This window comes from Strongylocentrotus purpuratus, unplaced genomic scaffold (assembly GCF_000002235.5).
Source record: "Strongylocentrotus purpuratus isolate Spur 01 unplaced genomic scaffold, Spur_5.0 spur5_scaffold_20, whole genome shotgun sequence".
NCBI lineage: Eukaryota > Metazoa > Echinodermata > Echinoidea > Camarodonta > Strongylocentrotidae > Strongylocentrotus > Strongylocentrotus purpuratus.
This window is the reverse complement of record NW_022145606.1, coordinates 24,525,271-24,551,661: the sequence shown is the minus strand read 5'-3', so window position 1 is coordinate 24,551,661 and position 26,391 is coordinate 24,525,271. Positions and strand designations below refer to the sequence as shown.

General features: G+C 34.8%; 1 protein-coding gene across 1 annotated transcript in view; it reads right to left on the bottom strand.

Annotated features, from left to right (window-relative positions):
- LOC105440493 (putative ankyrin repeat protein RF_0381) overlaps positions 1-26,391 on the bottom strand; it is a 34,180-nt gene continuing 7,789 nt past the window's right edge. Inside the window, exons 4-11 of the mRNA XM_030993783.1 lie at positions 25,284-25,455; positions 23,096-23,317; positions 22,247-22,386; positions 19,859-20,039; positions 17,616-17,837; positions 17,019-17,179; positions 780-865; positions 1-368 (exon numbers count right to left, since the gene is read on the bottom strand). Coding sequence (XP_030849643.1) covers positions 1-368; positions 780-865; positions 17,019-17,179; positions 17,616-17,837; positions 19,859-20,039; positions 22,247-22,386; positions 23,096-23,317; positions 25,284-25,455 — 1,552 coding nt within the window. The remainder of the gene's footprint in view (positions 369-779; positions 866-17,018; positions 17,180-17,615; positions 17,838-19,858; positions 20,040-22,246; positions 22,387-23,095; positions 23,318-25,283; positions 25,456-26,391) is intronic.

The following is a 26,391-nucleotide window of genomic DNA, read 5'->3' as shown; positions in this document are numbered from 1 at the left end:
TCAATCAGGCTGATGCCGATACAAATGCCAGATCTTGTTGTCGGCCTGACCGCGGGTCATCTGCTCGATGAGACTTGTCATTGCCGGAGTGTAGATGGGCAGCTCGCGCAGAAACCCCTCCGGAGACGAGAACTTGAATGCTAAAGACGGAAGAGGAGGAGGTATGTCCACATAAACTACCTCTTCCTCTGCTGCTACCTTTGGAACAGGTGGCTGATCCACATCAACATTCATGTACTGGAAACGTTGCGTCGAACGCTGCGAAAGTGCTGGAAGAGAAGACTTTGCAGCAATCGACCTGGAGCTCAATGGCGAGAACAAACGTCGCGTGCTGGTGATAGTCCCTTCCGCTGCCTGCACAGATGTAGCTGGGGTAAAAAGAAGAAAGAATTTAAATGAGATGTGTGAAATGTACATGTAAGATAAAAACTGGCTAAATTTCAGTAGCCTCCTTTTGGGAGCATTCTAGGCAGACTCAAACAAAATGCCGGTAAGCCTCATGTTCTTGTAATCTTGTGCAAAGTTTATTTTGACCTTACAAAAAATGATGTAAAATCCTTTTCATTAATGAATAATTTTATCAAATGTTTAACTTTGTTTACAAATCATTAAATGTGTCTACAATGATTCCAGTTAAATATCACTTGCCAACTCGAAGCAAAAATAATAAAATATACATGTACCTTGTCGAGAAAACTGGGGCTTGCTCCAGTTCATGTCCGCTATCTGCTGTGGTTCAACTGACTGATTCCCGGCAAATGCAGACCATCCACACTCACGTGAAGTACATGCCGGGTTGGTCAGCCCGTGAAGCCACCCAAAGACAACCTTGAAGAGAAGAGCAGCTACGTGATTGCAGGTTGAGCTTTATCTGTAATCAAGGTAACATAAAGCCATGAAAGTGTAATTATGTCAACATGTTACATGTAATTTCTTACTGGGAATACTGCCATGTATTATTATAACACCTTTTAAATTACGTGGGGGAAATGAGCAGATTGGTGATTGCAAATTGGTGTTGGTGAAATTATATCAATATGGAATAAGGGGAATCGGTTTAGATCTTTTTTAAAATTATTTGTTACATCGTCATCAATTTGTTTCTATTGCTAATGTAAAATCAAATTACCAAGAAATCAAATGTGGAGTACCTCAAGGATCCATATTAGGCCCATTATTGTTTATTTTATATATCAATTATCTTCCTAGTGTGTCGAGAATTTTAAAATCAATTGTATTTGACGATGATACAAGCATTTGTTTATCCCATCAAAATATACAATCACTTCATAATATATTTAATCGGGAAATTAAGTTAATAAACACATGGTTTTCTGTAAATAAATTGTCAATTAATATAAGTAAGACACATTATATGATTTTTACTAATAAAAAATGTGACACTGATTTTATTATTATTCGTTTGTGTAATACAGAAATTAAACAGGTCTTTTCACTTTAATTTCTTGGCATAACCATTGATAATAAGTTGAAATGGACTGATCATATAAATGCTGTTTGTAATGTATTATCGAAAAATATTTCCTAAATGTATATTGAAGATGATATATAACAGTTTGATTTTACCATTTTTGTATTATGGAATACTTGCATGGGGGAATGCACATGCAAGCCATATTAGGAAAGTGATTTTATTGCAAAAACGTGCAATTCGTACTATTTGTCATACTCCTTATCTTGCCCATTCACATCCACTTTTTAAAGAAATGAAAATATTGAATTTTACTGATATGTATAATTATCAACGTGCAATATTTATGTGCCAGTGCTATTTAAAAATCCTTCCTAAATCACTTTTACAACTGTTTATACTAAATTGTAATATACACCACTATAGTACTAGAAATGCTGAGACTTTTAACTTGCCACTTGTACATACAACTTCATATAAACGTACAGTAATATGTAATGGACCTTGCTTATGGAGTACTATACCTCGTTATATACGTGAATTGAAATTTGTTAACACTTTCAAACGTAAATACAAAAAATACTTGATGGACGTATATTAATATTAGCTACAGATTTTAACGGTTGTTAAATTCATTATATTTTACATGTAATTGTTGTTTGTTTCACTTTTTATTACAGCTTAACTTTTTATATTTGATTAATTGGTCAGCCGCATACAAGGACCACCTCCTTTCTGGCTGCTACCAGCATTAGTAATTTCATTTGGATTATTCATGTTTGTAAATTGATTCTGTGTATTTCTGTGTTTATCTATGTTAGTAATTGTAATTGTGTAAAACTTTGTATACTGTTTTTGTTTTACCCTGTATGTTTTCTATTGCTTGGCAAAATAAATTGAATTGAATTGAATTGAATTGAATTGAATTACATGTCTGCGCATGCGCCATAATGTAACCGTAAACTGGTGTATTCACCGATTTTTAGCGTAAATGACCCCACGACCTGTGACGTCACGCGAGCCCATTGTGTAATTATGAAAAGGTTTATTGTATGCTTTTACTATTATTGATATCTAAATTGGTCTTTTCATAATTGACACAGAAATTGTGTAAATTTAACATAAGTTCTTATTATAATACTAAGAACTTATGTTATTATCGAAAATCGAATTCTGATTGAAGCTTTGGACTAAGCTTACGACGACCCAATCCGATATAAATACACCAAATCTAATCAGAACAAATCGATCTCATTTCGAGCTACCAAAGAGACTGCATGTTATTGACCAACTATGTTCTTCTGTAGATGTTTTTTTCAAGATTATTTGTTTTCCTTTGTTTGGAGAATACCATTGTTTCGAACTGTAAGAAAAAGCACGGATGAGTAAATCATCTGTTGATAGCAAAACAGGGCGTAAACTCCATATTAAAGTAGGCCTATACAGGTTAATGCCTAAAACAGACGAATCCATTATCTTGCCTTTTTTCTGAAATCCTATTGTCCAATTTAAGTCTGTCATCGATATTCACATGATTATATCAGGGAGGTGGGTTGCTCCTAAATAAGAACGATTACTGAAAAATAGGGGCTAAGGGTTACCGACGAAAACAAGCTGAAGAATGAATATGAACAATTAAAGAAGAACAACAAAAACATCAAAAATCGAAGAATAAAGCAAAGGAGAAGAAATTGAAAAAGGAAGGAAAGGTACAGGAGAAAATATAACAAGAACTCCAAATACAGATGAAGACGCAGAAAAAAAAAACACATGAAAATAAAATATCTAAATAATGTGCGGAAATGGTCTGCATTTTGCAGCAAGACAAACAACCTGACTTTGCTCACATCCACACGTCATACAGAATCTGATGTAAGGAAGTACTTTACAAATCTGATATTATTTTGCCCACAATACGAACCAGTTTACATTTCAGCCCCTTAGTATACAACACCTGGCAGTATTCAAATTAATCACACTATGGGTGTAAGCTATTGCTAACTCCATGGGTGTACTAGGACCATCCTGAAGACTGCATAACTAGTATGATATGACTTGAGGTCAAATGTCAAAAAACTTCACCTGAATCAATAGTAATAATATACGAGACGACATGTCTGATTGGGTCTGATCATCTACTTAATTAATAACCTTGTTGAAACATGTCAAAACAAGAACATCTCACTTTAATAGGTTGTTGATGCGCTCAAATCAATTTCACGATACAAATTGAATGTAATGGTTACCTCTGGTGCTTCCTTGTACATGCACAATATATATGAATGCGGGGGGGGGGGTGAATCTATAAATATTCTGCTTATGATGCTTAATTTAAATTCAGGGCAGACATGCAAACAAAACTGTGCCTTAGAAATATATCAATCACAATGCAATACAATTTTAAAGTACACCCATATCGTAGAAAACAAATATTTGTACCACGGGTATTAATTTATATAAATATTCGTCATGTGTGCGTACTATTAGGAGATACCAAGAATTATCTTGTATGGTATTGATATGCCGACTGTTTGTATACACAATTTAACAATGAACTTTAGTACCAATTTCTAATTTTGAAATTTAGGTTAAAACAATTTCATGGTCATGAACCCTTTATCAGCTGAAAACTCGACTGAAACTCGACGGCTACCTGGAAATTTCTTAATAATATCACGTCGTATTGGTTTGCCCCAATGTCAATAACCTTGCCGACGAAGAACAAGTTAGAAATTGGTCGGTAGTTATTTAGGTTCTCAGGATCCAGGGATGATTTATTCAACGTCGTGACAATGAGAGCAGTTTTTAGAGGTTCACGAAAGACGCCAGAATTATAAGGTAACATGATGACGATAGAAGGTAAAAGAAATATCGAAAAATGATAAAGGAGAGAGGAAGAGCGAGGATAAAAAGGGGGAAGAAAAGAAACCAAAACGAAACATAAGGAGAGAAGAAAGAACATGTGTGTGAGGAGAGAAATTGAGAAAGGTAAAAAGAGAGAGAGAGAGAGAGAGAGAGAGTGGTAAAAGAAAAGACAAATAGAGAAGAAGAGAGAGAGAGAAAGAGTGAGTGACAGAGAAAGATGATAGAAACAGAGAAAAGGAGAAAGAAACAGGAAGAGTTAAAGGAGTGACATGACTATAAAAAAAAAAAGCGAGATGCAGGCAATGACATTATCCTCCCTATCAAAGTAAAAGTGTAATATTAAGATTTGTAATATTTTTGTAATTTTTAAACACACAAACATGTAAATCAATACGTATATACGTTTTTGAATGTGTGGATATATATCAGGAGATGTGCCATGAAGATAAAAGAACAGAAAAAGCAGCCTAATGGATTACCATAGCATCATTCAACGGTATAATAAAATACAAAAGGCATATATTAAAGTATAAACCTTGATTTCTGATTTTACATTCTAGTTATATTTTGTATTGTGTTGTTGTAGTGTTATAGTACTATACTAGTAACTAAAACAAGTCGAGCAATATCATGGAGCCGTTGAATTGTATATTGGTAAACAGAAGGTTTACGCCTCATTCCTTCTTTTCATGGATTTTTATTTTAGTAGTTTAATAAAATATTGAATTGCACTTTCCCTTAATAGCTTGTTTACTCTGAGTTTGATTTCTCGGTTTGCCTGGGTGTAAAAGTTGTTAGTTTGTATTTGCCAATTAAAGTCAATTTATTTAGTATTTATTGAGCTAGGTTGACATTGCAATAATATAACCAACAGAGGGCGTTTGGTCCAAAATTTCTTTTGACAGTTCTACTGTTTTTGTCTAGCATGAAGGACAGAAACTGGTTTAGCATCACCTGGTGTTGGCTGATTTGCAATGATCATGTTTGAAATATGATTTCTGTTTTGTGAGGAAAATCTGTGGTTTTCTGGAGCATCCTTTGTTCCTGGGAGCTGTTTCTACAGTATTATGGAGGCGCAGATGCTATTTATAACACTTATTTGAAGATTATGAAAATAAAATTCAAAAGGGTATTTTTTTAAGATGGTTACATTGCATGAAACTGTAATACACGGTAGCAGAAGTAACTTGTATGGCGAATGTATAACACGTGTACACTATGTACTAACACATTTGATAGCACAATTACTTTACTGGAGATATCTATTGCATATTTAATATGGCACTACATCTATAATTGATGTTTAGTTTTGCATAAATATTAAAGAAATAATAAAATAAAAGTATGATGCAGAATAAGACATTTAATGATGAAAATAGATGAGAAATGTGAATATATTTGTGTGAATGAAAGGTCAAGGTTATGATTTTTGTTATAGTTATCCCTGACTATGATAAATTCATTGAAGCTTGCTAAATATGGTCACATTTTGGGTTAATTTAGACATGAATGGAACAGATCATTGTGCATTGTCAACTGTACGCATCGCAACACTGCGTCAAGGACACGCATCAGTGCCTGTATAGACTTTGCCTGTCATTTGTTTTTCTATACATGTACATGAGTGAGCCCTCAAAACATTTTTGTCTTCCTTTATTTTTCTTTAAAGGGATCTGGTAACTTTGTCTCAGACTTTGAAACCAAATCCTGGATTTAGCTCTTGCTGCAATGATAATTATAAACATTAAGATTAGTCAGGAACCCCATGACTTTGAAAAGCCGATTGCCTGTAAGATTATCAAGATATTTATGATTAGAAATCGAAACCAAATTTTGCGTTTTCCAAACGGTTTTCATAACACTGCAGTTTAATGGGGAAAACGAGTTTGGTAAAACCGGGCACTCAAAGATTTTCACTTTTTTGAGGCACTTCTTAATCATTTGTGTAGGGCTTTAATATAACACCATATCAAAGACACTGATAACATGTAGGGCCGTGCATATAATATTTAACATTATTAAACGATGCCTTTAATGTGGTAAACAATTATTGATATGATGTATACGGGCACCTCGCAGAGGAATATACATGAATACTAAAATACATATATTTGGTCACCTCGATACACGAATATGAGACGATTAGGGCATCTGAATGCACAAATGTTGCAAGCGAGTGAAGCGAATGAGCGTGGCAAAAAGAAAATTCCATAGAAAAGATATACGATATATTTGGGTAACTCGTTAACACATAGAGCATCGGGGGGGGGGGGGCACCTCGTTGCTCACGTACGTAGGTTTGTAACTTCTTGGCTGCCTGAAATTATCCTGTTTCTAAATGTTGCAAACGAGCGTGGAAGAAAAGACTCTTTATTATCTTCAAAATGCTTTTTCCTTGTAAAATTGTGAGCAAGAAAATTTGAGACTTTTGAAGTACTGCGTTACATTAGATTTTGTTTGACGTATACATTTTAATTATTCAATGGTATCGTATGACTAATCAATTAATTGGTAAAAATGTTCTTATATCTTCAACCAAGCTGTTATTTACGATTCAGAATGCTAGTTAATATTTATATTTTACTGTGACCTGTTTCCACGATATATGCCGAAAGTCATTACATGGTGTTTATTCTAAACTGTATTGATAATTGGAGAATTAGTCCAAAGCAATACGCATTTAAAATTATCAAACAGGAGAGCAATACACAAAACTTTTCTCGCATAATGTTCTTCTTGAAAGCTCTCTCTCTCTCTCCCTCTCACTCTCTCACTCTCTCTCTCTCTCTCCATCTATTTATATAAATGTATATACACGGTCGCATCTACTTAAAAAAAAAAAATTGAGTCTGTGCATGCAGATAATTCATTTGGATTGGGGGTGGGAATCGAATATCGAACCTTGCAATCAAATGTCCACTGTCAGGTGATGTATTCAAAAAATAATCTGGAATAGTAAAAAAAAAAAATGAAACTTCACATTTTAATTTATTTTGTCATGTATGGCATGTATTTATTCATATATTTATACATCAATTAGTTTATTCATTCATTCATTTTTCGTTCATTTACTTACGATTTTGTTACAGTTTGGTAAAGGTGGATCGCTTATTTAACTTAATAAAAAACTGATACGCCTAAGTGCCCTTTAAATTAATAAAACGATGATATAAAAGGAGACTTTATTTGCAAAAATTACACATATTTTCATATTTACATATTAATATATATATACATACATATATATATATATATATGGTTATAAATAACACATTTTTACAAACAAAATTCTTAACATGATATTTTCAATGTCAGTACAACAGGTATACACATTTTTTACAATGTTATGGTAAAACTAAGCAAAATCTTTGAATATATATTGGATTTCATATTATTGTCATAGATTGCCATCTTTTAGAAACCGGTTGAATAAATTAAAGTGATCCAATCGATGTTCACGAGTTGAAATTGCCAGTAAACATGATAAATAATATTTACAGAGCGATAAACATTGAATGTCTGCATAATGTGCAAATGAGTTTAAATGTAAAGTTACAATAATCATACATATTTGCATAAAATTGAGCATGACCCATTACATGTATTTGAAATGTAAATCTGCAAATCATTCCACCATGCTCACCGGCGTAGAAAATGAATCATGAGGTTAACGTGAAATACAAACTATGGCAACAAAGAAAAACATACTCTTTTCGTTTCTTTTTGTTTCCGTTATTACAATCTGTCGAATGTCTTGGAGAAACTTATCTCTTCTTAAAATAAATCAAACTTTTAATTTTGTTCTTAAAAATATTTCCTTAGATCCTCTGCCGTCTTTTATATATCATATATGTATATATAATGAGAATTAAACATGCATCTTGATGGTACTTAGTTGTCATGGCTCAAATGGTTTCAAGCTTTGCTTATCTTGAAGCCCTGACCAGATCTGTTTCAAATAAGGTTAGTATTTGTCTATGTATATTTTAATAGAGAGAGATAGAATATAGAACTCCTCATATCACTGAAACAATGTTGAACACATTCCAATAGCTCTTTTGAAGCAACTAACATATTTGTATAACAGCGAGTTATTAAACTTAAACGATTTCCCTTTAAATAAAACTGAGTGTCAATGTAATATTTATATGTATTCCATTATTGCTAATCATGTCAACTATATATACAAACTATATTTACAATTGCAATAAAGTACATACATATCATAAGAGGAATTATACAAATAAGTTCATCTAAATTTATTTACAAAACAAAAGCAATTGGGGAAAAGGGTAGTCAAACATTTAGAATAAATATATATATAACATTTAACAACATCCACTAATATAAACCATTTCCGGTTAATAAAGAGAAAATAAATTCTCACAGAATCCAACGAAACTTACACTGAATGTTCAAGATTACAAATATATGCCATGTTCCAAACAATATTGGTAGAAAATGTATAGTGACTAATGTAATAAGCACAACACGATAAGGAAATCTGAGTATGTAGGCCCGACACCCTGTGTGCAAATTGCAGTTGTAGTTTATATCGAAGATGGCTGTGTGTTTGGAGTGAAACTGAAATGACCGAGCTGCATAAAATAAAATGTGAAATATTCAGCCTATTAATATAAATATTATATATAATACACGTGGGCAGAGAGAGAGAGAGAGAGAGAGGGGGGGGGCTTTTGGTTGAAGCACAACATGCGGTCTTTTAAGTTACGACCTTACGTTATCTGACAATAGTTTCTATCTTGTCTAACTTTGAATTAATTTGTTTGCTTTTCACATTGCCTAGCTCCATGTATTTAATCATTCTTCGGCAAAGCTGGTTCATGGTCGTGTACGTAGTCGGGAAATATGCTAGTAATTAGACCTGCAACTTGTACTTCTATTAAGGCCTCTATAAGATTGTGCCTGTGATTACACGTCGTTTGTTGATTCCAGTCCATGAGAACTTCCAGAAGTGCTTCCGTATAATCCTGATGATACTTTGCTAGTATTTTCTTGGCAGAAATCAAAGAGCTCCCTAAAAGTACACTCAAGTGGTAGTATTTTGTGCAGGGAACTTCCTCTGAGACTTTAATAAGTTGAGCGTCCTTCAGTTTCTGAGCGGATCTGCAAAAGTAAATCATTCAAAATTAATCATGGCTTGAATTATGAAACTCTTACTTTTCGTTGTCCGTGGTTTTGTCCCACCTAATCTTGGCTTGAAAATGTTACTAAAAAGGCAAAAACAAACCAATCGCAGATGTATCCATTTACCAAACTGTGCAAATTTACCTCGATAATAATTATTTTATAGGACAAATCTGAGCTCCAAAAATTAGGTTAAGAAGAGTATTCACGACATGTGCTTTATACATGAGATGCATTATATACATAGGTTCGTCCATTCATGTCTCCTTAGATCAAGATTAGTATCTGGTCTAATAAAAGGTAATGTAGTCTTTTTTCCATTTCATGCATTTACTCACGTTTCAACTTTAACGTTTTCTGCTGTCTCTGTCGCATGTGTCTTCTTAAGTGCTAAATGACAGATTGATAAGATAACACACAGAAATAAGACAATTGTAATTATATATATATTATACACGGTAAACAACAACAACAAAGGGGACTATGAAATAATACAGGACAAATCTTAATGTGATGTCAGTAGTTGAGCGTTTTCTTCTGTTGGTAAAAAATGAAACCAAATTTGCGACAAAAAATAATTTCATAGACCCATTATTGTGAAACAATGTTGAGGTCATCCACTGGCAGTGATCCTTGATGAAAATAGTGTATCATTGCGTAGTTTCAGAAATGGAATTATGTTCCAGCTTTAGGAAAGCTGTTATAAACCTCTGGTTGATAACAAACATAGCATTCCACACACATATTTCTTGTTTGATCAATCTTTCTTGTTCACTGAAGTTCTGAGATGATACAAACTTATTTAATCAACCATAAATCATATTGTCGCAATCGCTTCACGAGAAGTATTAAAGTAGCTACACGAAGAATCAAAAGTGTTTTGAATTGATGCAAAACTCATATCATTGCGAAGGGGAAGCCTTGCCTATCAAATACAACAACTCTTCTCTTCAAAATATGTTTGGGTACCGCAGAAATCAACTCTCAAAAATGTTAGTTTTGAGATAGAGATTTTCTGCTTTCAGCGGTCCTTTGTAGAGCGTCAATATATGTCACATCACATACGGGACACGGCTAGCTAGCTGCATACTGCTACACGGCACTGAGCTGTTTGTCCAGAGTGTGACGTCAATATTCAGAGCTTGCTACGCCTGTGTGTGTGACTAACGTTCAGGGGCGTTCGGGGGTCTAAGAAGGGTCTTGTAAATTTGCATTTTACGCCTCTCCATGATATCTATATGATGTATCAGCAAATTATTCGTGTTTTTCAAGAGTAAATCCTTTCATCCATATGTAATCTGTTTTAATAATGAGTTGTTAGTGAATTGTCTGTGTGTAGCTCCTTTAAAATAAATGCATTTTTTATTTGTGGCAAACGTGTACTTACAAAAGTATGTATATTGAAGAAGAAATTTGTTTTGCTTACAAAAATATTCCACGAATGATTTATATAAAGTGAGTTACTCATATTAATGGTTTTGTTTGATGACATTGTCTTATTTGTTATACATTTGCATTTATAATTTGTGTTACATGAATGAGAGGGAAAAACAAAACGTACTTACGATTAGTGCACGCAATTCTTGTTTCTGTTACCTGGAAGACTCTCATGCCGAGGTCTTCATAGTGTTCGGTCTTTAGCTCGGCGAAGTCTATGTGAATCCGGTTGCTGGTTCGAATATCTCCGATTCCTATTGACTTTTACATCATCAAAAGAAACAAATTATGCTTGCGTAAAGACAGTTATTTATGAGATAATGGTATGAACAAAAACAAAATACAAGGGGTATTTACTTGAAGTAAAGCTCGGCGAAGTCTATGTGAATCCGGTTGCTGGTTCGAATATCTCCGATTCCTATTGACTTTTACATCATCAAAAGAAACAAATTATGCTTGCGTAAAGACAGTTATTTATGAGATAATGGTATGAACAAAAACAAAATACAAGGGGTATTTACTTGAAGTAAATAATTCGATAAAAGATTCATTAGTAATGGTAAAGAAATACATTCCGGTAATTCCCCTTCAAAGTGTCACGGTAGGTAGTAAAACAAAAAAGTAGGCAACAATATCAAATGTAAGCAACACATTACGGAAACATCTCCCTTGTAGAAAACAAATCTTACATTTATTTCAATACTGTGGAATGGCTGGACAAATATACAATTGTTGTTAAGATTACCAAATTTAGCACATTTGTGAAGTATACCCATCAATAGCAAATGTGTAAGCCCTTACACAAACGGTTGTGTTCTTGTTCTTATTCAACTCAACAAGTAACAATCTCGCTCATAAAAAAAAAAACTTCAGACAGTGGTAAGAGGACCTAGGGGTCGATGGAAAAGCGCCCCTACACGTAATGGAAACCGAGGGACATGCGCGCACAGATTGAACGTGCGCATGTGCATGACGTCGTTACAACACGTACAACCCTTCAATTCATTCGTGCAATTTTTCTTTAAAGCTTTATGTAATAATTACCGCGGGTCGAATCGATTTGGGGCACACAGCAAATAACAATTCAAACATCAGATTTTGCAATAATATGGGTAATGATTCGGCAGATTCTATAACTTTGCCGTGATTTTACTTTGAATATATCTTTACGCATTCAAAAAAGAACAATCGCTATAAGGAAAAACCTACAAAGCTGATCATCTTTGTATTTCTCTCTGAAGTCTATAACGCGGGAACGTCACACTATGGTACGAAAAAAATCCTGATTGTTGAGGTTTCTTCTTTCCAACGATGTTACACTCATCATCATTGGTTGAATATATACGTCGCGTTTTTTTTGTTGAAAATTGTAGTCCAGTTACAATTTTTGATTTGGTGAGCTCTTTTATGAGATACAGAAGTGTATAACGCTTCACAATAAATTATCTTACAACCAAACAATATGAACGAAGATTTGCTCCGAGGGTTCCTACCTTAGCTTTTTCTTCACGCTCATTGTTCATCACAGCAACGTGCACATCCCCATTGCTCCATTGAACAAAGAAGGGCTTGTCATCTCCAATTTTGTGTGCACCTCGTAGCCTTACAGAATTTGAAAGCTCCTAGAAAAAAAGAAAGATTTTTTTTTTTTTAATTAAATAGCATCCGAGATACGGTATGTATGTCAAATGGAAGAACACCAATAGTTGACCTACTATTAAGTTGCCAAAATGTCTGAGATATCAATTGTTATGTGATATATTAAATATTATTGTTATTATAGTAAATATTACTGTTGAGCAGAGACCATATGGGAGGAGAGCTCGCAAAATACGTCACACAATTGCCAATTAGCGTTTGATAGATCGCAACTTCAAGATATCGTAAGTTTCTTAATTTGAATCGGAATGTGTTCTAACTTTCATTGACCCGTTCCTCAACTAAAACTCAGGGTTGATTTTCCCTTCTCAAGTGGCAACTGTACGTTTTGCGTAAAGGCATTTGGTGTCATTTTCAGCTTCACGAACAGATTTAACGATTAACGTAGCAATTTCGTATTTAGATATCACAATAGTCTTTTGAACTATATAAACATAATATCTTATTTGACATGATTAAACACACTAATAAATGTCGGCGATGTAAATAGCGCTTTATAAACCGTAATTATAGTTATTGTTATCATTATTATCAGCAGTAGTATTATTTTTTCTTTCTTTTCTTATGATTGGTATTCTTAACATTATTGTAATTATTTCAATCGTTATTGTTTTCTTTGTTTTTATTATAAATATCAGTATTAATATTATTATTATCATTTTCACCATCATTGTTATAATCATTATCCCTCACAAAAAGGCACTATACTCTGAATAACAAGCATTTCGTTGTTTCACATAACGCCGAAACGATATTTACAAATTCATAATAATCCTTTTTACTTTTTCTACACCCTTTACATCAATCGCCAAATATAAACGCAGGTCAGCAGAATGAACAGATGCTTTATTTGAGTAAGGAATGCACATCATTTGTTTTCCTGTCGACGATTTGAAGAAAGTAAACCAGGAGCAGAACTCGTCGATGTGTAACTCGAGCTCCTTTTCCCGAACAGTGCATGCAGGGATCTCGGCCAAGTCCCCTGCAGTTACCTCCTTTGACGTGAGTTCGCCTCCTTTAAGTTAAAGTAATGTTAACATTAAAATAATGATATTAATAATAATTATAGTAATACTAATATAGTAACAATAATAGCAATCATATAACAACACATTAATAACAGTAATACTATTTATAAAAAATAATGATAACAATAATAATAATATTAATTGAATAGATGGAACAGAATGCAACAATAATATATATATTTAAACAACTGAATAAGTTATACAATAAATGCATACTTTACGACATATATATACATATTATAAATCATTAATCAATCAATTTATAAATTAAACACTCTGTGTTTTGTTTACCTCTTAGAGTGATTTTTTGTATTTTTGGCAGTTTATTAATTACAACAAAACGGTGTTTCAATCTGCATATCAACATTTACTGAGGAAAACCATAAGGAATCGACAAAAAAGAAGTATGGGCACACCATGGACTGTATTTTAAAACATTTGGAAGAAATATATGTTGAATCAACACCATGCGAGGTGGTGATGGTGATCAGATGGTGATATCAAGAAACGTTGAAGAGAAGTAGAGTTTAAGTAAAAGTGCAAATATATATGAGGAACTTCCTACTTGGTGTCAGGTTAGTTTTGCAAAGAATATCAAAGAATATATGTCCCCAGAAGATAACCGTTTTTCACCTGCCCTCATATTTGTAAGTTATAACCAAATAATTTCTGAACAAAATTGAATACAAAATGTGCAATATATGTCTGCACAGTGTTAGTTCAGTGTGCCGTTTTCTCCAAAATTGAGTCAATTTCTCGTTTATTAGATTATTTAAGAACCTCAAAGTACACACCAATTCTTTGCTGTCTCTCTGAGGCTCATCTGGACCGTCCGTGGTATCTACTAGAACTCACACGCGGTCTCATATGAAGATATAAATGGTAAAGCTAACCTGAATTGTAACCTGTTACGGATGTATTTATTAAAAAAAACACCATTCTTTATATTTATCGCTTTCGCTAAATCACTTCTCAAAAGGATAAGTTCACCGGTGGCATCTAATTCAGAGGTTAAAGTGTAGCTTGACAATGAGTTGAGATTTATTATTAGGGTTATGTGTTCGCGGAGACATGTTGGACGGTGCCGAGAAGCCTCACAGAGACAAGGAATCGTGACCACTCGATTTGGTGAAGCTGATAAACCAATTTTTTGTCCGATTCCTCCATCACAGTTTTTTTGACAATTTTACGATTCTTTGCAATGAGACAACAAATTATTGAACGAATTTTCTTACAATATTTTTCTGATAAAAACTATTAAGACAACCATTAGCACCATAGTTATGTATTGTCTTTGATTGATTTTTTAAACTATTATTTCTGCAACATTTATAACAAAGTGTGTATTGTTTGATTACGTAATAAACAATACGCATATTTTGAGTATTCTATATCATTTTGTTTTTGGTCTGTCCATTTCATACAGCAGTCTCGTAGCTATTCACTCAAAGAAACCTAAGAATGATCATACCTCTGAAATGGTGAAGTACTACTTTAACATCCGGAGTGTCGACAACACTGGCACAATGAGGCAATTTTATTTGAACAGGACGCTTAAACTTTAAGCCCCCAGGTTTGAGTTCAACGCCAAAACTTTCAATCATCTCTTCGCCCTGAATGCCCGGAACTGGACAAGTTTCGAGTAGTCTCATAGATATATCTTGGTCTTTGTCAAGTGCACCTGCTGGTATAGCCAAGTGGACGCCATACCGGCTGAGATTTATCTCTCCCCCTTCCGGACCAATAACTCGTTGCACTGTTCGCGTTATTCTTGTTGATTCAACATCCAATTCTGCAATAAAATTCAATATTTGTACAAGAATGAATAAAATTATCGCATTATTCTACATGCAGATATTGTATGTCATTGTAGTTGCGAATGGCAAAAGGAACCCAATATTATTAACCTTACTAGGTCAATCTTTGCCGAGCTGCCTAAGTAACTATCGCTCAAGCATATCAGGTACCCATTTGAAAATAATTGTGTGGAGAGTGGAAAAATATTGTTTTAGGTATATCCAAAGGACGTTAGCGCCTGGCTGGGATTTGAAACCCGAACGTTGTGATCTACAGTCCAACAACTTATCCACCAGACCCAACACGTGTACTTTTCCCTGACTCATTGTGTCAAGTTTCGTTCAGCTGGCAATGAAATGTGCACATCAATCTATAGTTTCAACTCGTATCAATTAAATTCAATTATCATTTTGTTCTTTACGATATACAGATTATACACACCCAAGACTGAAAACACACCAAAAAGCATTATGTAATTTTTAGAAAAACATATCCTTTCCATTAAGGCATCCCTTTGGTAGTATCGAACACGAAATTTATGAGCCCATAATATATTAGACAACAATTATTGATTTGCAAAATTTTGGGAAAATTAGTGTATTCTATACATAAATCATGTATTGTAGAGCATCCCCAGAACATTTTTCCTTTTTAACATAAAATGGTGATGACGTTTAAAACGGAATGACTGATTACACAATTACTTATGAAGAAATTTTGATAAAAATATATTACCATCCAATAAATCATTGCGCTTCTCTTCCGGTATTCTATTTTTTTTAAGAGAGAGAGAAAGAAACAAAAACAATTGATTAATATTTCAATTGAATGTAATTGAATACGCATGTGTATGTCGTGGATATTACGACCATGTTATTCAAACTTAATTAAAGACGGTAAATACCATATAGTATGAGTCAACTTATACAAATGCCTTCACGTTATTTAGTTTTTCTTCAATTGGAACACTCATGGTTGTTTATGTATGATTATTTTTTCACAAACGCTTTAAATTGTTCCAACGACCGACAAATATTTGCTCTTGAAGTAAAGGATTCTGTGTGGCTATACTGTGTCGAAATGAACATCAAATATTACTTCTACAAAGATATAATGCTGTTCAATACATTCTCAATGAGCAATACAATGTCGTGTTGAGTAGAGGCTAGTGCACGCGTACTCACTCATGGATGAATAGGGTACGTATATTAGGACTTTACGTATGACCTGGGTTCTCTGCGAGCCCTATTCGCGGGATGTTATGATACACTTTATTTTCTTCATACTCCTTCACCGTTTACCTCTGTTTTGCCTTCTGATCTTATTTCGTTTGTTGTTGTTTGGGGGGGGGGGGGTCTCATTTGTGTTCCTTCATTATTGTTTTTAAATTATTGTTATTATTATTATTATTATTATTATTATTATCATTATTATTATTATTATTATTATTATTATTATTATTATTGTTATTATTATTGTTATTAATCGTGTTATTATGATTATTATTATCACTATTATTTTATTTATTTATTTACTTATTATCATTATTAATATTATTATTGTATATATATATATATATATATATATATATATATATTAAACATTCTAGCTGTACAATTGTTCAATTAATAGGTACACCTTTCATTAATTACCTTGATACAACAAGCTGCCAGAGTCTTCGTGTGTTTGTGCAATGTATCGGTGTGTCACCACTCGCGTCAAACGTTGTACATATGGCTCCCTTGTCGAGGAGGTAGAGAAGAAGCTTCTCGTTATCGGCGAGCGGCTCGTACTGAGGATATCTTGATACAACCTAACGTACAAAAAACATGAGATGATTGTCATTTTAAATAGGTGCATGATGGTTTTACACACAATACGCACAGATATTTTTTTTTTTCATTTACGTACCCGTAATGTATCATATTAAAACTGTTTTTGTTTGATTGTTATTATTATTAATTGTGTATATTTTGATGTTTGTTTATAATTATCCTCGGTAGACTTTTGGTTCAAAGATTGAAAGAGAATTCATAAATATTAGTTAAATTAGTAAAATATGTTGAAACTGTCACAAAGAGTTCATTTGATTTATTCCCGTTTCAATTATGAGCCTGGCTTACTTAAAAAGAGGGGAATGAAGGAAAAAAAAGTATATCATACAGCATTATCAAACTAAATCCTTTTATATGACACTTTCGGTTAATACATTCTTTTTTTAATACTATTTAATAGGAATAATATCTTACCGGCTCAAAACCTTTTGTGGTCTGGACCTTTTTGTCAGGATGTTCAGGACTACCCCACAATGTTACAACAAGATGCAGACAGGTTTTTCCGTCATTGCATTGGATGTTCAAATCTGCTCCGGCTTCGATCAAGGCCTCTATAACAGGAGAAAATCCACCTTCTATGGCCAGATGCAGTGGTGTCTTTCCCTGACAGTCTTGTTCGTCTATGAGAGGGCAGCTCTGCGATCGGTTCAAATACATGAAAACATTAACATAAACAATGTAAACGATGTAGGTGTGGCATAAGCAATCAGAGTCCACGATGATAATATGAAATAAACACTTCCTTCATTTGATGTAGGCCGAAACAGTAGAGTATCTATGGATTGTAGAGCCATGGGTAAAATACTGCACCTTCGCCCCTCAACCAACGTTTAACCCTCTTAAATTCATTTCCCATACATTTCATCCGGAAGAAATAAATGTAAACAATACAACAACAAGTGAGCAATGCATTCGTAAAGTAGCATTCACATTTTGAACATTGATTCTGGTTTAACTAATTCAACAAGAGGGGCGCAAAATCAACAGAAACCAATGAGAAATATTGTCGATGGTTTAAAGAGACACCCACAGATTAAGTTTCCTTTCATATATGGAACATTTTCGAATGCAATTTTACACGCTTTGTCGGGGGGGGGGGGGAATAACTTTTTGAAAATCTAAGAAACAGGAAGTAAAATAACTACATTTTTTCATCTCTCTCTCCCTCTCTTTCTCTTTCTCTCTCTCTCTCTTTTTGTTTTAGAATCTGTTATCAACGCTATTGCTTAGCTATCTTCTATAATTGAAAGCGAAATTACGCGATTATGAATCAACAAATAAGAATGAGCGAAATTGGCGACCAAAACCTAATTTTGAATGTAATTTACCCATCCACCAAATTAATAAAAGTCTAAACATAATGACCTTTTCCCTACTTGTTCCTTCTGATACCATTTTGTATGTATATATATTTCGTTTATGCCCCTCCAATCACCCCTTTATCGCACAACATCTACATGATACTAATGGCGCGTATCCCGCTGCATCATTGTATACAATGAATTAGGAGACTAGTTCCGACACAAGCTACACCCATTTATGAGAAAATTATACATTTATTCGGTTACTGACTTTAAGTGACGTTTCGTCCTGTCTTAATGGTATAACATGAGACAATACGATAGTAGAGCAATGTGTGCAGCTCATGCTAACTGCAAAGAAAATACCATCTGGATTGGATTCGTTTAAATGCAAACTTTATATTTCGTCGGCCTTATGCCAAAAGGGCCTTAACTGCTTTTGGCCATTCCGAGATAATCGCGTTTAAAGGTTTTGGCCTCTCTAATAATAAAAAGTTTGTGGTCGTTTTTTTGTTTTTGAAGCCAATTTCGATAAATATGTTAAGTTATTAAGTTTTACATGAAATGTGTTAAATGTGTTATAGAATATTCATAATTGTACATGCATTGTGCCCAAAAGGGGCGTAACCTACGCGTCGTTATGCCAAAAGGGCGCGCATAGTACGCGCGCATAGTTAGCGCCCTTCTGGCATAAGGAAATTTTCTTGTTTCGCAACACCTTTGGTTTGCCAGAAAGGCCCTCCTACGGCTATTGGATCACGAAAACTGATAAAACTGGTTAATTAAAATGTTTGAAAACGTATTTTTGATATCTGAATATTTTTATTAATATAATGCAGCTTTCGGTAAATTTATTTTTTAGAGATCGTACATTTATAACACCTTTTTTGTTGTTTATTTTTCATCGCAGTCCCATACGTTGACATCTGCGTATTTCAACGAGTTGGTCGCATTTCATGCATCCATACCTAATTTAAATCTCACTCAGATTATATGATCTAAATTCATGACATATACTTTCAGTGATTATTTTAAGTACATTGTGTGTATTCTAGACTAATCATGTTTTTAATGGTGTTTCTACTGATATTTATTGAATTAAATGGAAATTACGAAATAATCTGTCATTAATAAAAGATTTGCCGTGTAGGTTAAGGCCCTTTTGGCGTAAGGAAAAAAATGAGATACGCGTTAAGGCCCTTTTGAAATTCATAATTATCTTCATAAATAAATCGAATTTCAACAAGTGAAGCACACCATTTTAAAGAGAATGAAGAAATCTACAAGGTGATGTTAATAACTCAATAACCCCCAAAATCGGGTTAAGGCCCTTTTGGCATAAGGCCGACGATTTACCCCTTCTCCTTCCTCTTCCTTCCCTTGTTTCACTCTTCGAGCGAGCAAAAGTTCAATACAATCCAAGTTGCCTTTTCTTCCAGCGGAGTGGAGTGGAAGATGCCCTGCGTTGTTCTTTGATGAGATGAGTGTTAGCAATCCTTCAAGATCAAGAACGTACACTAACGTTTCTGATCTGCCACTGTGGAGAAGGGAAATGTACGATAACTTGAACAATTTAAGTAAGACTTGACAAAGTAATGCTTGAGCACTTAGGACTTAATACGGAAGTCATACTTCATAATCAAAACAATTACGTTTAGAAAAAATATAACAATAATAAAATCACCTACTACTTGACAATGCCGACATTGCAACTACTATTTTAGTAACTAAGAATTGAAGAACTATGACTGGTGCAAATAGGGGAATCAACTAGGCATTGTAGTGTCGTAGTCGAGTGGTTTAAGCACTTGACTTGAAATTCAAAGGTCGTGGTTTCATCCCCTACACGGCACTAATGTCCTTTGGCAAGGCATTATTTTTCATTTGCTACAATCGACCCAACTAATGCTTGATGAACTACTACTTGGATGTCGACGTCTTCAGAAACTACTACTCCAAAAGCTAAGACTTGAGCAAGTACTGATTTAGAAACTAAGACTTGAAAGAACAAGACCTGGGCAATTAGGGGAGTCAACTTAACATTGAGCAACTACTAAATTTTAGAGACAAGAACTTGAGCAACTACTACTACTTGAGCAACAACTGAACTACTACAACTGTATTGACTACTACTTATCAACAAATTATTGCTCGACTACTACTTTATTGACTACTACTACCTAAACTAGGATTTAGACAACTACTACTTGAGGGAAAAGGACTTGAAAACTAAAAAAATAAACAATAATACTAAATATGTAACACTTTGGAGACGACGGGCTTCTACAGAAGCCGAGATGTATCCCTAATTTATTGACAAAGTTTTCCAACTTATTATTAGATATTATGTGCTAAAGTTCTTTGAAGTATTATTTAGATATATTCATTCATCTCATCTATTAAACAAAATAATAAAGTTACGTGGAAAAACTCGAGAAAAAGGTGATATCATTTCAACTTTACCCTAAGTTAGTGTTCGGATCGAAATAACCGTACAGCTGGACACGGACGCGTACGTGCGCGTCCGTTCTACATTCTTGCCTTGATTCAAGGCTTTGGATTATTGTGGTTTTGTTGGTGAAGATGATTACATGGCGATTTGCCATAGACGATTGGATAATTTTGCTGGTCAATATGAGAGGGCGTTTTTTCCCACATTTCGATAGATATATTGTAGTTATTCATATAATAATATTATTAGGCCTATAGTAGTCCTATTCATAAAGACCTATTCCTTTTTAAATTAAATTTGCGATTCGCCGTGTTTCACTTGGCTACAAATAACCGACCTTACTCTAAACTGTGTAAGTATAAAAGTATGCTTCGATAAAAGGAGTTGGTCATTCTTCTCCCCTATGATTACCAGTGCCTTTTCATTTCATCAACTTGACCAATCTAGCGAATCATTCATGTATGGACCTCCTCTTTTATGAAACGCTTATCTCAGCTTATCTCAGGACCCTACCCTTAGAGGAACAAACGAATGTGAAGAAGTATCTACTCTGGAAGATTACTGTTTTGAAAGAAGAGGATGTAGGATAATTGGCCGAGCTTTAGCAGAAGACAATCATTGTCATTGACAATAGGGGAATGAACGGAGGTATCGACCGATCTGCGCGTGCGGAGGTGCTTGCGCATTTTGTATTGTGAGTGTATTGAAAAGGAAAGACGTAAAGCTTCAGCAAAATAAGACGGCAATTTCCCTCAAAAATAACAGACCTTATTTTTCGTATTGAAGAACAAAACTAATATTTTTAGAAAGAAAAAAGTCTGATCTTTCATTTTTATATTAACTAAAAATCGCGAAAATGACTAAATGAGGCGCAATGCTAGGCGAAAGTAGAAAGCACCGCCAAATTTTCCATTACTAGCGATGTAACCGAAATCGCTCCGTCACAGGGGAAACAATCCCTGTGCGCGGGCTCGCTCTCAAAGGGTTAAAGAACTAAGACTCGGGCAAAAAGGGGAGATAATATGTGTGCAACAATGACTTTAGACACAAGAACTTGAGCAACCCTACTTCTTGAGCAACAGGGACTTGAGTATCAACTACTTCAGCAGCTAGGATTTGATTTGAGCAATTATTAATCGGGAAGCCAGGAATTTAGCGATTATGAAGGGTTAATAGTAGAGGATACTGGGCCTCCAAGGGTTTATTGCTTTCATTGAAGCTACGTAGTTTAATATCGGGATGTACTTTCATCTGAGTGAAGGTAAACAAAGACAAAATCAACCAGGGCTTACCCCAATGATGCAACGTGAACGAGGGAATCTCCGTCATTATCCCTCTTCATGGGATCTGCTCCGTGCGCTATTAGTTTTTCAACACAGGACTGGTGGCTGTACTCAACTGCTAAGAGTACCGGGGTTGAATTATGGTTTGACTGGCGAGGAAATAAAAACACAACATGGAGACAACTAATCATTATTACAATTACTGCAACCACAAAACATAGAAAAAATGTCACTGTAGACCAAGGTCCTTTCTAGATAGGTTATACAAAGTACATGCCTTATCCCAATGAAACAAAAATACAAGACCTCTATACAGTGTCTTCCGGAAAAATGAAACCGAGAATTGTCGATGTTGTATCATAACTTATTCCCAATCATATTTAATAATTGCACATATTTATAAAGATTACATTCTCTTCTTGGAATTGATGCAAATTATTTAATGAATGATTGATCAAAAACAGTTTGAAGAAAGGGTACTTAAAATCATTTGGTGAACGGTATCTAATTTCAAAGAGAAAATCATAATTCTAAAAAGTCATGTTCTGCCCTTTGACATGGCACCTCAATCATGAAAATTAAGAAAGGAATAACAAAGTTATGTTTGTTTAAAGAAATGCTTGCATATCCATTATTTTATTAAACGAACCCGTTCCACCGACTGCCTGACCTAACAACAAACAAAGAAGACGAAATATTTCATGCATGGCTGATCGTCAACGAAACGGAGTTAAGTATTTTGTCAACCCTCTTTGTGAAACCATAGACGTGGTGGGGAATGCCATAAAGGTATGTCATACAGCAATATTAAATTAAACCCTTTCAGATTACAATTTGAATAGCTAATTGTAATTGTACCGGCTCGGAACCCTTGGTTGTCTGAACTTTTTTGTCAGGATTTGGAGGAATGCTCCACAGTGTTACAACAAGATGCAGACAGGTTTTTCCGTCATTTGTTTGGATGTCCAAATCTGCTTTGGCCTCGATCAAGGCATCAATAACGGGGGGAAATCCACCTTCCACGGCCAGATACAGTGGCGTTCTCCCCTGACAGTCTCGTTCGTCTATGAGAGAGCAGCTCTGCAGTCGGTTCAGTTACATGAATAAGAAAAAATACGACAAATGTAAACAATGTAGATGTGGCTCAACCCAAGACATCAGAGTACAAGATGATAATCTGAAAAGTTTAAATATTATAAAAGAGAATAATATATACACTACCTTCATTTTGTGTAGACCTAAACAGTGGATTATCTATGGATTAATGGTGACCGGTAAAACACTGCAACTGCGCCCCTACCCCATCTTGTTTTTTCTAGGCAACTTCGCTCGAAACGGATTTACTTCACCTTCGCATATTTATGTTTCAACTGGATACAACAGATTTCCCATGAATATTATAGAGATCTCGACTGCTAGGAGAGAACTGGCTGTTTTTCTACGCTCAAGGGAAATTTGCCAGTGACTGCTATCACCCCGGGTGGGTGGCGCGTCGAGGGGTGATAGCAGCGGAGGCAAATTTCCCAAGAGCCAGTATAGAAACAGCCAGTCCTCGAGTATTAAAGCAGTCGATATCCCTTTTATATGCCGAATTTATACACAAATCTACCTATAATCCTTACCTTATCATTTGATCGAGTAAAGATTGGTTAAAACATCACGGAAAATCTGATAAACTGTTTTATTATCACCGTCCTAAAAAAAGACTGAAATTTTCGATCAGTTGGGAATCGCAAACAAAAATCACTGTATGATGCGCAAAAAAAAAAAACATTTTAACACGTAAACCAATTGGTATCGCAGCAAGATTTTAATAATTTTCCCGGTAACTGGAATTTTGCCGGGATTTTACTTTTGGACTATTAAATGGTTTTGGGCATTTTTCGTTTCTTTACGGGAATGGCTAAAATCACGAGTGCAATTTTGACCAATCAGATGGCTGGAATCCTTAAGGAAGGTATATAATTAGTATTGTATCCCGCATACGAAGAATCTAGCAATCTGATTGGTCTAAACGAAGTCACATGATCAATAATAGATTTACCATCACTTCATGGCCGTGAGCTAGAGGTTTGCAATAGGGTTCCCTGCGATAGTACTTTTTCACAGTACTTTTTGTGCTGCTGCCCCACTTGCCCTTTTAATAAGCATAGCAAAATTAGGTTACGCGAAATGTCAGTGTTTTTGTAGGGCACATGAGCAATGATAGATTTACCATCACTTCATGGCCGTGAGCCAGGGGTTTGCAAAAGGGCTCCCTGCGATAGTACTTTTGTACAGTAGTGTTTTACATGTGGTGGCACGATAGCTCAGTTGGTAGAGCAGTGGTATCGTAATCCGGTGACCCGGGTTCAAAACCAAGTCGATGCGATAGTGCCCTTTGGTATTACATTACTCCTCATTACCAGGTCCCTCGGAGAGAACCTAAAGCGTCGGCCGTCTGATTGCTTATTAACAAGCATTTACGCTTTCTTAGCAGTCAGGTATTAACCAACACCACCCCTTATTTGTAACCGTTATAACATTAGCTTTTTGAAGGCTATATCATATAATGAAACATGAAATTACGAGATCCTGTAGCAACATATGCAAATGAACTAGGTGACCAAAACCTTATCTTTAATGTAATTTATTAATGAAATTAATGTGCATATAATTCTAATCAGGATGACCGTTGACACACTTTTACTTCTCTTACCCATTTGTGTGTATTTGTAATCTTTTTTTTTTTTTTTTTTTTTTTTTGGGGGGGGGGGGGGGGGGGGGGGCTCCGGTCCTCTGTTTTGCGTTTTATTGCACCTCTTCCACGTGACGCCCATGGTGTGTGTCCCTATGCCCCATTATCAACAACACATTGAACGGTAAGTTTAAAGACATGATACATCCATGTTTGAAAACATTATTCATCCAATTTCGGTTATTTATTTTAAGTTACATTTCGTCCTGTCGAAATGGTATTAGACGATACAATTGTTTGTGCAACACTTTCTACATCAAGAAAAGAACATCTTGATTGGTTTCAACTGAATGAAAATTTTATATTTACATCTTCTCCCTCTTCTTGTCTCGTATCTTGAGCAAGCAAAAGTTCAACGCAGTCAATGTTGCCCTTTTTTGCAGCGGAGTGGAGTGGTATCTGCCCTATGTTGTTCTTTGATGAGATGAGTTCTGACATTCCTTCAAGACCAAGTACGAACTTCAAAATGTCCAAACTGCCTCTGTAGAGAAAGGGAAAATTATGAGGATTTGAACAACTTGATGAACTAATATCAGTCGATGGACTAATACTTTAGCATATAGGACTTGAGCAAGTGGTATCTACTTTAAGCAACTACTGCTAACGGACCAAAGACTTGATATAATTCTACGTGAGCAACTAGGACTTGGCAACTACTAGTTTAGAAATTAAGACTTGGAGAACTACGACTGGCACAGTCAGGGTATTCAACAAGGAATTTGGCATAAACTTTTTGAGGAACTAAGATTGAACAACTGCTGCGTGACCTACTGAGATTTCGACAACCAGGATATAAAAAATACTACGTGAGACAACTACTACTACAGCAACTAACAAGTACTACATATATATATATATATATATTGAAAAAATTATTACTGATGCACTACAATTGACCGATTACTACTTTATCTAATCATTCTAAATAAACAATTACTTGAGCAACATTTGTTTGATCAAATAGAAATTGACCTACTTCTATTTTGGGAACGAAGACATCAGGAACTACTACTTAAGGAGCTGGGACTCGAACAAGTACTTTACAAAAAAACTAAGACTTCGGTTATAACTTGTTAAGCAATAGTAGAGTAGACAGACGTGGTGGTGGTGTTGCCCTTTATGTTCCGTCTGGGCTCGATTATCGAGTATGTCATAACCTAATGGTATGACTGAATATTTAGAAGCTTTATTTTTTGAAGTCTTTATTTCTGGTAAAAATAATATCGTAATTGGAGTCGTGTACAGACTTCCCAATGGCATTTTGAACATTTTTTTGGACGAAATGCAGAGGGTTTTGGAAAGCCAGTCACTTAATGGTAAATCCTTATTTTTGGTTGGAGATTATAATATAAACCTTTAACAGCACAATGTTGATGCTCATGTTGATGATTTACTGAATTTGATGTTGTCGTTTTCT